A 14374-nucleotide genomic window follows, 5' to 3' on the forward strand; every position below is an offset into this window, starting at 1 on the left:
TCTCCACGATCTCATAAGGTCTTTTGAGACTTCAAAGTCTAAGGAACCAGTACCTCCGAACTGGAACCTAGACGTAGTCCTAAAAGTATCTGTCATCGGGAAAGATTCGAACCTCCTCATCGGGCCATCGTTTAGAGACATTACCCGAAAATGCCTATTCCTATTATCTTTAGCTACGGCAAAGAGAATTAGTGAATTGCATGCTCTGCAGGATAAAGTAGGATTCAAGGGAGACTCAGCGATTTGCTCGTTTAAGACCCTGTTTTTAGCAAAAAAACGAGAATCCTACGAATCCCTGGCCTAAGTCATTCGAAGTCAAAGGCATGTTCGAGTATCGTAGGCAGAGATGCAGAGAGGTCTCTATGCCCTGTTAGAGCTCTGAAGTTCTACCTTCAGAGAAAGCATCAAATGGGAGGCTCTAGACAAGGTCTTTGGTGCGCGGTAAAAGACCCCACAAGACTGATGTCCAAGAATGCGCTGGCATTCTTTGTAAGAAACGTCATTACAGACGCTGCATATAAGGCCTGTCCTGACGAACAGTTACAACTGTTGAGAGTAAAAGCTCATGAAGTGAAGAGCTATAGCGACGTCTCTCTCGTTTCATAAGAATATGTCGCTTAAAACATCATAGATACGACATTTTGGAGATGCAACTCAGTATTTGCATCTCATTACTTGAAAGACGTGCGTGTGACATATGAGAAGTGTTTTTCTCTAGGTCCTTTCGTATCGGCGGATACGATTCTGGGTACGGGAGCCGACACCAATCCTTAAATGTATATACTTTTCTTCTTTTGGATATGGTCGAGAGTCTCTTCGAACAATGGAGGACTTAGGCTAGCACGGGCGGCCGTCTATGTTGTTCAGTAAGAGAATTCTTGTCATATCCAATTAGTTGAGTATAATTTTTTTTTTTTGAAAATTATGTATGTGTGCGTAGTGGTTTTGAGTTACGGTTGTTGTGACGAGTTCGGGGGATGGGGATAAACTCGTAACAATCCTTAGTTCTAACCATATGGTTAGGATCAGGTGGTCGGGATTGGTTGTGTGCTCCTTCATAAGGTGTATTGTCATATAAGTGGATCAGCACCCATTGACAAAGTCCTTTTAGGCTCTGCCGAGTAAGGTGGGTAAGACCCCATCGGCAGACCCACAAGAACTCTTGGCCATAGATCATATATCTCGCTAAAGTTTCTTGAGGTGATGCAGACTACTGGGCAAACACCCACGAAGTCTACCACCTATCAGGTAGGAACCAAGGTTTTATTTATACCTACAACATATGTTGTTTACCTGTCTATTCCATATAGTAGCTGTCTCTTACCCTCCACCGAAGGGTGCCAATCAGCTATGTATATATCTGACAGGTAAGTTGATTGTATGAAAATGATATTGTTATGTTACAATAAAGTTTCATACATACTTACCTGGCAGATATATACAATTAAAGGCCCACCCAGCCTCCCCGCAGGAGACAGGTGGAAGAGAGAAAATATGATAGAAAACGGGGATGGTTCCTAGTCCTGCCGCCCAGGGCAGGCAGGTAGATCACCTGACCTACCTGTAGCGAGTGGCGCGAAATTTGAATTTCTGTCGGGGACGACGGGAGTCTTAGCTATGTATATATCTGCCAGGTAAGTATGTATGAAACTTTATTGTAACATAACAATATCATATTTTAAATAGTATTATAAAAATATAATCTTTATATAAGTAACTTACCTAGTAATGACTTAGCTGAATCCTTATTGACTGGAGGAGGGATTCATGGACAAAAAGTATCCCAAATCATTAACAATTTTAATGTGCATGAGAACAGAAAATAAAAATGGGCGAGCATTTAAATAAATGCTTGTTGTTCCTTACCTGTTGAGAGAGCTGCTGCAGTTAAGATACTGCCTCTGGTTGGTGCCCATCTCAACAAAGTAACAGCGTGGCAGTATAGCTATGATTGCCTCTACTGTAGTGGGTACTATGGAGTGAAGGAGTATGTACTCCGAATGCTAACAAAGTAGTATACAAAATTTACTTGCAACAATGGAACTTGCCAATCACCAACAAAATATGCAAGATTGCCCCTGCCCAGGGCGAAGTACAAACAGAAAACCAGGTACAACCTATTCAACCACACTAACATTAAATTAGGCAAAATATTTACCACTACCCCCCCACTAACACTAAGAGCTGGTGGGCACTCCTAGTACATACATCATACCCTCCAGGCTCCTCAATGACTCAACACCCTTAGACAAAGTAAAGATAAAAATTTTAGAAGGAACACTTCCTACACTTTCTGACTACACACCTCACCAGCAATGGACAATCGTCATAGTGTACTGCACTTTTCATAAACAGTTTATACCACGTAAATAATGCATTGCAAACAACGACCTGCATTTCCACCATGTGTATACTATGAAATAGACGCAAGATGTTGTTTTGCTATGGACAAAGGACACCAGAGAAGTTCTGCTGTCTCTTCACTGTTGCTGGGGGTAAAGAAGCAACAGTCACTGGATGATATCCTTGTCCAGTTTTTTGTAATTTGCTTGCTCCTTGACTACTGAGCACCAATTTCCTTCCATGCCTACGGTCTTCCCCACTTATGATGACATGCCCACTGCCTGTTGTGTCCACTCTTCTCTTGCCGTGCCAATCTGACTGCTTGCTCATCACTACCCATTTATTTACCTGTGTGACTGACTCCCACCTTTCCCATTGACTGACTTACCTACAGTACATGACTGTTACTTTGCCTATGGTCTCTTCAGTGGGCATGTCCTGCAGCCAGCAAATACACATACGTACACAGCATGGCTCATAGAAATGACTACTATTCTCATGAATGTTACGCCAGCAGTTACTCGTGCACCAGTGTTAAAAAAGACAAGCTGTGACTGCTCTTCAAGATATCAATAGGCAATCTTATGCCTCCAAGCTACCACTGACTACATCATGATCCTTATGGACAAAGAATGCCTTCTCATGAATTCTTGACTCCAGCAGTTACCATGTAAGCTTAAATTCATCTTCTTCGAGTGTGTTTCTTCAGGTATGAAAAAGAACAAGCAGTAACTCCTATAGACATAAAAACTATGACCAGCACTGCTCTAAGTCATCCACAAGCTTTAACTACAGTCATGCTTATGACCACTTCTATGGGCGAGTGTGCATATCATGGAGCCAGTGACCATATGAAGAACTGGTTGAGCACTCTTCCTTTTGCATATATTACATATTAGCAATGATAAAAAAATTTTGAGACAATTCTTGTGCTAAGAAAAAGAACAAATGCCTGTGCCTGGAGCAGTTCTGGAGATTTCCTGCAAGAAGTCTGGTATCAGTAGTCAACCACATTCTGTAAGAAAGAGTAACTCCTCTGCCTACTCAATTTTTCTTTCCTGAGGGTCAAATTCCAAGGGCCAGCCATCAACCAGCTCTCTCCTGCAACGATAGACTACTTTGACAAAGTAGATTCCTACACATTCTGCCTCTCTCTTATTGTTTTTTTCTCATGTCTCTTTACCATCAATTACAAATCCCTGCAACAGAAAGAGGAGACAGTAGTCATCACTAGAGACTGCTTTGTCAGCTATGACCCTGAAGAGGAAGCCATCTGATTGCACCCCTTTATTGCAAAGAACCTTTTGGTCTCAAAGACACTGTCCAAGCCAAAGGTTCCCTTGACTTTATGTTGAGTATAAGTTAAGTATATCTTAGTTTAACCAGACCACTGAGCTGATTAACCCTTAAACGCCGACTGGATGTATTTTACGTCGAGATAAATTGTCTGTCGGGTGCCGACTGGACGTATTTTATGTCGACATACGAAAGTTTTTTTTTAAATTCGCGGAAAAATACTTATAGGCCTACCAGCCTAAAACTTTTGAATCATGCGCCTTGGGGAATGCTGGGAGTTCACGGATCAAGGCCTTGTTTTGTTTTGAAGCGTGACCCAGGTGCGCATGCGCGATATCCCTTCTTCTCGCTCCAGCCAGCATCAGTAGCGCACCATCCGAGAGCGATCTTGTGCGAGACTTTGAGCATTTGTATTGCTACAGGACATTCCTAGATATATCTCAACGACGTGTGAACCGTGAAAGGCGCGTTTTACCCGTCGGAAGGGATCGTGTAAGGCGAGTTTTGGACCTGGATGCTGGCGAGGGGCCAAGCACCCAGCATGACCCCGCGCCTCAAGGCCGTTCTGTGCGTATGCCTTTGGTTACCCCTAGGAAGCATGTGGGCGTCCTTAGGGGCATTCGTAGGCATTTGGGAGGCCTCCAACCAAGGAACATAGACGAATATCTTTCGGAGCTTGATCGGGAACATGTCGCAAGTCCTCATTTTGATGGCGGTATGGTCATCGAGTGATGAGGACATCAGTCCCGATGAAAGTGATTGGATGAATATTTGACCCCAATGTCCGTTCAAGGTCACATCCCGAAAGTGAGCTCGAATTCAGTGCATACGAGGGGGAATCTGAGGAGGAGGGGGAGGGTGGGGATACGGGCTCAAGTTTTATCGCAGAGGACGATACAAAAAGTGAGGGCCTAAGTGAGGGTGCCATGGGCCAATGGGGGGGGGGGGGGGGGTGTAGTGTGCATCGTGCCTGCACGCGCACGGGCACGTAGAAGGTCGGCTCGTCGCGCCAGCCAAGGTGAAGGTCTGGTCATCGGAGAGTGACGAGGGGTGGACGGAGGACCCCACCCCTCCCTAACATGCACCCTTCACGGCAACCCCTGGGATGACCGTACCAGTACCCCTGACTGTTTTGGGGTTCATCCAGCTTTTCCTGACGCCGGGAATTGCTGGAATACCTGGTACACGAGACGTGGACTACGCTCGGTACTGCCGGTATGAGCTGAAGACGACCTTGTCGTATTACTGGTGGGGTTGCAACCTCATTGACATGGCACATTTTTTGGGGCTCCACATTTATTTTGGTATGACACCTGCTGTCGACGTCAGGCAATATTGGAGGAGAAATTATTTTTTATGTATGCCGAATGTGCCTGGCGTTATGTCCCGTGATAATTTCCTGGCGATGGACAGGTACTTCAACGCCTTCAACCGAAGGGCCATACCCCGGAATAACAGTGATTGCCTCATTTTAGTGCGTACAGTGTTGGATTATATCCGTGAGCGGTGTAGTAATCTCGTGATTCCTGGAAAGAAACCTGTCTTGGATGAGGGGATGATGCCTTACAAAGGACGTCTTAGTATAAAAGTGTATAACCCCAAGAAGCCAAAGAAATATGGTGTGAAATTCTTTCTTCATTACCGAGGCCAACACTGGATACGTTGTGGACTTTTTTTTCAGTGTATACCGGGGTCTTCTCCACGCTGCGTGACACTGTATTCAACCTTGTGGGACGTTTCCGTGTATGGATAATTATTATAACTCGGTATCCCTGGCCCAGGAACTGTATGACGCAGGTGTTCACGTCAGTGGTACCCTTCAGTTGGTGCGTGGGGCCCCGAATGGTCCTCAAGAGGTTCGCTAGTCATCCCGCAAAACACCCTGGCAAGAGGAGAGACAGAGTGGCGGCGGAAGGGCGCTGTCTTCGTCATCTGTTGGAAGGGTGTCCGACTCGTCCCATGATTACGAAGAGTCATGAACCCATCCAAGAAGAGATGTACAGCGGAAAAAGACACGTCGACAGGGCCGAGTTGTGTTTGAGGAGTTTCGTACGAGCGGCCTACTGTCATTGGGCACTACAACAGGCACATGGGAGGAGTTGATCTCTTTGATCAGCTCATCCAGTACTATCCCTTCGCCAGGAGAACCAGAAGGTGGACACAGAAGCTCCTCAAATACATCCTTCAGTTGGCCCTCCAAAATGCCTACATACTGTACTGTGGGTACCGCGGTGACAATCTTCCGAGGTTGACCCACATACAGTTCCTAGAGGTAGCCGCCGGGAATGCCCTCATCAACTTCGATCCCGGATGAGTGGCCTTCCATAACTGACCCCCTGCCCCGAGCTGCAGATCTCCCCTAGAGGAAAGGGCAGATAGGAGGGAGGGCCAACTTCGCTCGACCTGCTGCCGCCCCTGCTGCCGCCCCTGCTGCCGCCCCTGCTGCCGCCCCCCCTGCTGATGACGCCCCTGCTGATGACGCCCTTGCTGACGACGCCCCCTGCTGACGACGCCCCTGCTGCCGCCGCCCTGCTGAAACGACGCCCCCTGCTGCCGCTGCCCCTGCTGCTGCCGCCCCTGCTGACGACGCCCCAGCTGCCGCCGCCCCTGCTGACGACGCCCCTCTTGTTGCCAGCCCCGCCATCACCGCTTCTCGTCGGGTAGTGGACCCTGCGTGTCGGCTGCAGCCAGGGGCGGGAATCACATACTGGAGGCCTTAGAAGGGCGAAGGCAGAAACGGTGCCGGGTGTGCCATATGAATGGCAGAAGGAGAGACACCCGGTTCTTCTGTCGTCTCTGAAACAAAGTTGCTCTTTGCAGGATAGGGGAGTGTGAACCGAAAGTACTACACTAAGGTCATGTATTGGAGCGCGCCCCTAAACCGACAGCGGAGGGACGCACGGGGCCGCCGAGTTCCATCAGCAGTAAGGGTCGGGCGCGCGTCTCCCTCCTCCACCTGTACCTCGTCATGTCGAGTGGAAAAAAATGCAAGACTCTTCAGTGGAGGAGGGAGAAATCAAAGAAATAAGAATAGAATGAAGAGTCAGGATTACGAGTGAGTATTCTGCATTTATTTATATTTAGTTTTTTTATATTTATTACAATTTTTTATATATCTGAATGTGTGCATGATAAAATAATAATAAGACATTTCATTGTATGCGAAAAGAGAAAAGTGTTCACCTGCATTCCTTTTATTTATGTATTGGTACCAGAATCGAAGAATGAATATATATATTTACGTATAAAAAAAAAATTATATATATATATATATTATAAATTTTTTTTTTTGGGGGGTAAGCAAATTACTTACAGTCTAGTAATATTCAATCATTTACCTTCACTTTAAAACAAATTGCAAGTCTCTAGAACAATATCTCGTTTATTTATGAATATTTGAAAAAAATATTTTTATTCCCTCCGCGCGCCGATTCTCGGCCGAAAATATCCGAAAAGCGTAGGTCACATTCTTCCTAATATTTGTGCCTTTTTCATATTACGCTTATTTTATAGTTTTATATATGGAAATATGCGCAAAAACATGCACAATATAACAAAAAATATTGGAAGGTTGTAGCATTTATCATTTTTGAAATATTTGCATATAAAGTACGATAAGTACGAAAAAAACTACGATCGGTCAACTTTGACTCAACCGAAAAGGTCAAAAAACGCATTTATAACATAAAAATCTTACAGTCTAGTAATATTCAATCATTTATCTTCATTTTAAAACAAATTGCAAGTCTCTAGAACAGTATCTCGATTTATGGTGAATTTTTAAAAAAAATATTTTTTTTCCCCTCCGCGCGCCGATTCTCTGCCGAAAATCTCGGAAACGCGTAGGTCACATTCTCCTAATATTTGAGCCTTTTCATATTACGCTTTTTTTAAAGGTTTATATATGGAAATGTGCGCAAAACCATGCACAATATAACAAAAAATTTGGAAGGTTGTAGCATTTATCATTTTGAAATATTTGCATATAAAGTACGATAAGTACGAAAAAACTACGATCGAGGTCAACTTTGACTCAACCGAAAAGGTCAAAAAACGCTTTTATAACATAAAAATCTTACAGTCTAGTAATATTCAATCATTTATCTTCATTTTAAAACATATTGCAAGTCTCTAGAACAATATCTCGATTTATGGTGAATTTTTGAAATAAATATTTTTTCCCCTCCGCGCGCCGATTCTCGGCCGAAAATCTCCTAAACGCGTAGGTCACATTCTCCTAATATTTGAGCCTTTTCATATTACGCGTTTTTTAAAGGTTTATATATGGAAATGTGCGCAAAAACATGCACAATATAACAAAAAATATTGGAAGGTTGTAGCATTTCTCATTTTTGAAATTTTTGCATATAAATTATGATAAGTACGAAAAAAACTACGATTGGTCAACTTTGACTCAACCGAAAAGGTCAAAAAACGCATTTATAACATAAAAATCTTACAGTCTAGTAATATTCAATCATTTATCTTCAATTTAAAACATATTGCAAGTCTCTAGAACAATATCTCGATTTATGGTGAATATTTGAAAAAATATTTTTATTCCGTCCGCGCGCCGATTCTCGGCCGAAAATCTCGGAAACGCGTAGGTCACATTCTCCTAATATTTGTGCCTTTTCATATTACGCTTTTTTTTTAGAGGTTTATATATGGAAATGTGCGCAAAAACGTGCAAAATATAACAAAAAATATTGGAAGGTTGTAGCATTTATCATTTTTGAAATATTTGCATATAAAGTACAATAAGTACGAAAAAAACTACGATCGGTCAACTTTGACTCAACCGAAATGGTAAAAAAACGCATTTGTAACATAAAAATCCTACAGTCTAGTAATATTCAATCATTTATCTTAAATTTAATCCATATTGCAAGTCTCTAGAACAATATCTCGATTTATGGTGAATATTTGAAAAAAATATTTTTATTCCGTCCGCGCGCCGATTCTCGGCCGAAAATCTCTGAAACGCGTAGGTCACATTCTCCTAATATTTGAGCCTTTTCATATTACGCTTTTTTTAGAGTTTTATATATGAAAATGTGCGCAAAAACATGCGCAATATAACAAAAATTATTAGAAGGTTGTAGCATTTCTCATTTTTTTTATATTTGCATATATAAAAAATTTTTTAAACAAAAATTTGACATTCGGTCAACTTTAACTCGTTCGAAATGGTCGAAAACTGCATTTGTAAGCTAAAACTCTTACAGTATCGTAATATTCAATCATTTTCCTTCATTTTGAAACAAATTGCAAGTCTCTATAACAATATTTCGATTTATGGTGAATTTTTTAAAAATTATTTTTTACATCCGCGCGCTACGAATTCATGCATCATTTTGTGATAATATTTTCTCTGTGTTGCTTTTATCGTTTTACAATGTGTTATATATCAAAATGATTGCAATTTAGTGCACATTACAACGAAAAAAAAAGTAACTTGTTACCTCTAACCGTTTGGCGCACAGCGCGATTTGAATACAATTATATATGACATTTCGTTTTTGCGCTATCATATATCGCATTATTTATATATGATAATGATAATTTTTTTCATTTCTGATGGTTGCATACTAAACTTCAAGCAATGACAAAAAAGGAGCCAAAAATGAACTCTTAATCTTGAAAACTAAGCGCGCTGTAATTTTTTGAAAAAAATATTTTTTCCGCTTACGCGCTCACTCTCAAACTCCTCCGGCATACGGGAGTTATTTTTTTATTTACCGCTTCGGCGTTTAAGGGTTAACAGCTCTTCTAGGGCTGGCCTGAAGAATTAGATATTTTTACATGGCTAGGAACCAATTGGTTATCTAGCAACAGCTTATTGTGGGATATTGTGGGATCCAAACCACATTATATAGAGAAATTAATTTCTAATCACCAGAAATAAATTCCTCTGATTCCATGTTGGCAGAGCGGGGAATCAAACCAGAACTACCGAATCGGTAGGTGAGCATGTAAACTACTTGTCCAACGAGGAACAGACTATGTTGCGACAACATGATTCGACTCTAAGGGTTGAGCATGTAGACTTGACCTTAAAGAATGAAGCTTCCTTTTAGAGGTGGTAATGGATTAGGCTAGAGTTTCCATTTAAAAACCGCTCAAAAACCCAAAAAGAAGCCTTACCAGCTGACCAGGAAGTGAGTAACAAAGATACCCAACAAACCATGTTTTTGATCTGGCCATGGCCAATACTGTATCAGGCACTGTTGTGGACACCAGAATGTTGATGGATCAGGGATTTACCTGCTTTTTTAAAAGCCGGTTGTTCGTTTGTCTCATCGCCTGTCATCAGAAATGGAAACAACTGCATTGAATGGTCCTGCTATGTTCTCTCCATTCTGTTAGCGCCTCAGTGGCATGATCGGTATGGTCTTGACCTGCCATCTCTGTGGCCGCGAGCTCGATTCTTGGGCATTCCATTGATGTGTTAGAGATGTGTATTTCTGGTGATAGAAGTTCACTCTCAACGTGGCTCAGAAGTCACATAAAGCTGTTGGTCCCATTGCTGAATAACCACTGGTTCCATGCAACGTAAAAAAAAAAAAAAAACCATACCATACCATACCATACTCTCCATTCTGTTATTTTCAATCCAACAAAGATTAGATGACTAGTACACAGTTTCTCAAAAAGTTCTTTACCATGTCCAACTACCAGAAATGGGTCCAAGGAAAAGCGAGAGTTTGCTGCCTTTTGTGGGGACCACACAGAGAAAGCCACTAAGGCCTAAGGCTAAGAGTACGTATTATAATTCTATTCAGTAGCAATTTCATCCAATCTGCACATTTGCAGAGTGGTCTACTTGTTACAAAAATGCTCACAAAGATTAGAGGTAAAAATAACAAAATAATTATCAAACTTTCCTCCCCCGTCTACTAGAAGAGTGCCCGGGTAAGAAGCAAGCTCTCCTCCGGTAGCGGGGGAAAAAAGGGAAGGATATAGTAGGCAAGCAATAGACCACGAGTAGTGACCACCCCGCCCGCTAGCGGAGCCAGACGAACTATAACCAAAGGTGCCCCGGCTGCGGCGGAAGGCTCCGTTCGTTATAGTGGGGAAGGGTGGGACTGAGCAACGGGGGGGGGGGGGGGGGGTCCCGGCGTAACGCGGCGGAGAGAGAGAGAGGGGGGGGGGGTGGCCTACTCCTCCCAGTCTCAACAACTACCCGCTCGGATACCCGTACCCGAAACAAGTGGTCGCCCTAAACCCCACTGGGGAGAACCCCTGGCCTCCTCAGAGAAGGAGGGAGGAAGGCTACTGAGGTTGTCATAGCAACCAAGGGGTCCCCCAGACCCCTCCCAATACCTGTTAGGGAGGGAAGGGGAAGGGTAGGTGCGATGGAACACGTGACCGCAAGTGGCCTAAGCCGCGATAGCAACACAACCGTGGGAGGGTCACGTGAACCAGGCTGTACCAATACATGGGACAGCACCTAGGCTAGCCTAACACCCTAAAAAGAACTAAAATTAAATCATAACAGGTGGAAAAGACACTTTTAGTAAAAGAAAAAGAAGCCCAGGAGGAGGCAAACTGTTCCGAGGAACAGAAGACTACTCGGAGCCAGCGATAGCCGATGAAGAGCAAGAGCCGGGATGCTGGGCCAGAATACAGAATAGCCCTAAATACCAAACTAAGAGAATGGTAAACGGGCTAACCTAGCTAAAAAGACGATGTAAAAACGATGAACGTGATATAGTAAGCCCATAAGTACAAGAAGTCCCAGTATGGAAGACCGGGAATTCTAAACATGAGGCAGCATGGCGCCGCCACGAGCCGACCGGGAAACCGTATATGACCTATTAGAAGGAAAATACTGGTCCCTGGAAGACTAAAATACAGAAAATACTACTTATGAGGCACTTAACTTAGCCGATGCGATGGCAGCACGTTCCATGGTAAAGAAGAGGAGATAAATCCAAGAGATTAGCACACGTGAAAAAATGCGTCCAACGCGTACTGCTAAATATTAAGGATGACCGCTAGGGGCGCTGCTGTCCGTGGCGTCCTTAGTAGTACGTAGTAGTAGCGGCCACATCACCCGTTAGTATCTGCTCTCTCTAGTGGGGATTTTGGATTGGAAGGTCTAAATGGTGAATGACTCGTGGTAGTGATCCCACTCGCCCCTATTCTCATACCGACACTTCTTTTATAGAGTGAGCGAGTCAGTTTTACTGAAATTTTCTTAATTTTGTTTTTCTCTGGTAAGATTTAGATTAATTTTGCCTAGAAAGAATGATATTAAGGATCCTTTCATAGGCCGACACGAGCCAATCACCCAGAAATAGATTTTTCCTACGTCAAAATCCCTTTTTACTATTTGTATTGAAAGTTTATAAAAATACTTGAGAGTTAGGTAATTGTTCTGGTATTCATGGGTGAATTTCATTAAAAATATCTTATGAGACATACTAATGTATGCTGCAATATACTAGTACTATATTGTCCTTACTTCAATGGAATATTAAAAGTTTTAATGACCTAGTCTGTATTCACACAGAATATGCAGGCTAGAATATTTACTAATCATTGGAACTTGTCAGAAATCTACACCCACCTTAGATTAATGAATTTGATTGAGAAATTACTTTATGTAGTATATATGATTAATGGAATAGTAGTAAAAAAATTGTGTAGTATCAAAACAGTTTTCATCAGCAAAATACAACTTTGTGTTCCATTTGAGACTTGCAAAAATGTTATTCCTGCTTGGATTTGGATTTTTTGGAAGGTAAGTGTGGTCTAAACACCACAGTAATTTTCTTATTTTACTTCATGCAATTTCCACAAAGCCATAGTAACTAAATACATGAGAAATTTCTAAAAATTAAAACATTTTTAAATATAAGAAAATCTTCTTCAATCGTTGTTCATCATTTTGAAATAATGATTAAATATCAAACTTACCTTGACAGTTGATATCTCTTCTGGCTTATCTAAATTCTGGAAAACTGCCTCCTTTGAGTCTGGCATTACTTCAATGAGATTATGACGAAGGTTCACAGTGATATTCCTCTCCTTTACAACCTAAATGAATAATATAAGAAAATTCTATAAATAGTAAAAGAAAATTCTATTAACATCTTTTATGGTAATTTCATCCTACCAAAACACACTTTTACTTTTCTTGTCAAAAAAGACAACATAAATCTTTTTCAACGCCACTTTTAATAAAAAAAAAAAATTAAAAAGTAAGTATGGAATAATATTGCAGTTCATTTGTGGCAAAATGTATTAATCACTGAAAGGTTCTTTCTATTCCCCTATAAATTGTTTCTCCTCCTACCAGATCTTAAGTATGATTTTCTATTTACAGCCTTTTGGCACGAAATTAATTTGCTCCCTTTTCTTTTTTATATGTAATATTTCCTACCAGAATTCTATTCGTGGCTCCTTACTGCATTTCAGTCCTGCTACTGCCACATATACTCATAGAATGTAAAAATTACTTCAAACTTTGAGATCTAAGCCTATTTTCCAGATTCTGGAAACTATATCCCTCAACCTCTTCTTCAATTATAAAGATCTTCCAACCCTTCTCTTTGCAAGTGTGCATTTTTCCATTGCTTGGTAAAAGTAAAGACCATGTTTTTGTCCTGTTTTGAGTAGGATCTCCTCTATCTTTTGAACATTTCTATGACCACCTTACATCTACATACAACAGCAGTCAGGGCCTGCCTTTCTGCATTTCCTTGTAGATTTCACCATTACTATGATGATAAATAATAAAGGATTCTTGGTGATCTTTGATCTGCACCAAAATTTATTGGAAATTCTACTAACATACCAGATGATTTCATTTATGATCTTGAGTAACTCGAGTAGCTTAATTCTTCCAGGTACCTGTACTCTACTGAAAAATGCAAAATATTGCAGTTACACTCATGAAACCCCCCAAAAATAAATGCATGATATCCATGACTGTAACATGTTTACTACACTGGTCTTCTAATCTATGACAAACAACTTGCAGCTACTATTTAATTAATAAGCACCAATAAAATGTACAGTGGGGCATCGCTTATTCACGGATCAGTATTCACGGATCAGTTAATCACGGGTTTTCTTGGACCGTTTCTCATGTTACATCACTGGTATGAATCACTGCATCACGGGTTTGTTGTGTTGCGTATGCGATGTTTTTCGGTAGGCTAACCCTCGGCCGTGGTCCGATAACTACCAACATTCATTTAAAGACTCATATAATGATATTAACTGACAATAAAGGTAATAAAACCATTCTCACCTAATATATTATTGTCCTATCTTCGAAATAAATAGCCTATTCAAGGTTTATGTATGACGTTCATTGGTAGGCTAAGCGTAGTTGCAGTGCGATAACCACCAAGTACACAAACATTCACATTATGATATTAACTGACAATAAAAAAAAGGTAATAAAACCATTCTTACCATATATATTATAGTCATATCTTCATAATAAATAGCCTATTCAAAGAATAATTCCACATCATTTCACTCAACTTATCGTCGGAGTGGCCAGCCACAAAATGTAAGCATATGCCTTTACGTATGAAAATGGTTTATGTATACGGTTGCGTTCAAAGCGACATTTTTTGTTTGATAAACTTTTAGAAATTTTAATAGTAGTGGTAGTATAATTACAGTAGTAATAACATTAAGGCTAAAATTAATTCGAACTTCATTATTATTTTGGCAGTATTCGTATATAACTTCTCTGAACAATGAAGTCATA

At 41.2% G+C, this 14374-nt stretch overlaps 1 protein-coding gene across 1 annotated transcript in view; it reads right to left on the reverse strand.

The window, feature by feature from the left end:
* Nucleotides 1–14374, reverse strand: part of LOC135216319 (sulfide:quinone oxidoreductase, mitochondrial-like) — a 144815-nt gene that overhangs the window by 24140 nt on the left and 106301 nt on the right. The window contains exon 8 of the mRNA XM_064251491.1: nt 12565–12684. Coding sequence (XP_064107561.1) covers nt 12565–12684 — 120 coding nt within the window. The remainder of the gene's footprint in view (nt 1–12564; nt 12685–14374) is intronic.

Source organism: Macrobrachium nipponense, chromosome 6, assembly GCF_015104395.2.
Source record: "Macrobrachium nipponense isolate FS-2020 chromosome 6, ASM1510439v2, whole genome shotgun sequence".
NCBI classification, from domain to species: Eukaryota; Metazoa; Arthropoda; class Malacostraca; order Decapoda; family Palaemonidae; genus Macrobrachium; species Macrobrachium nipponense.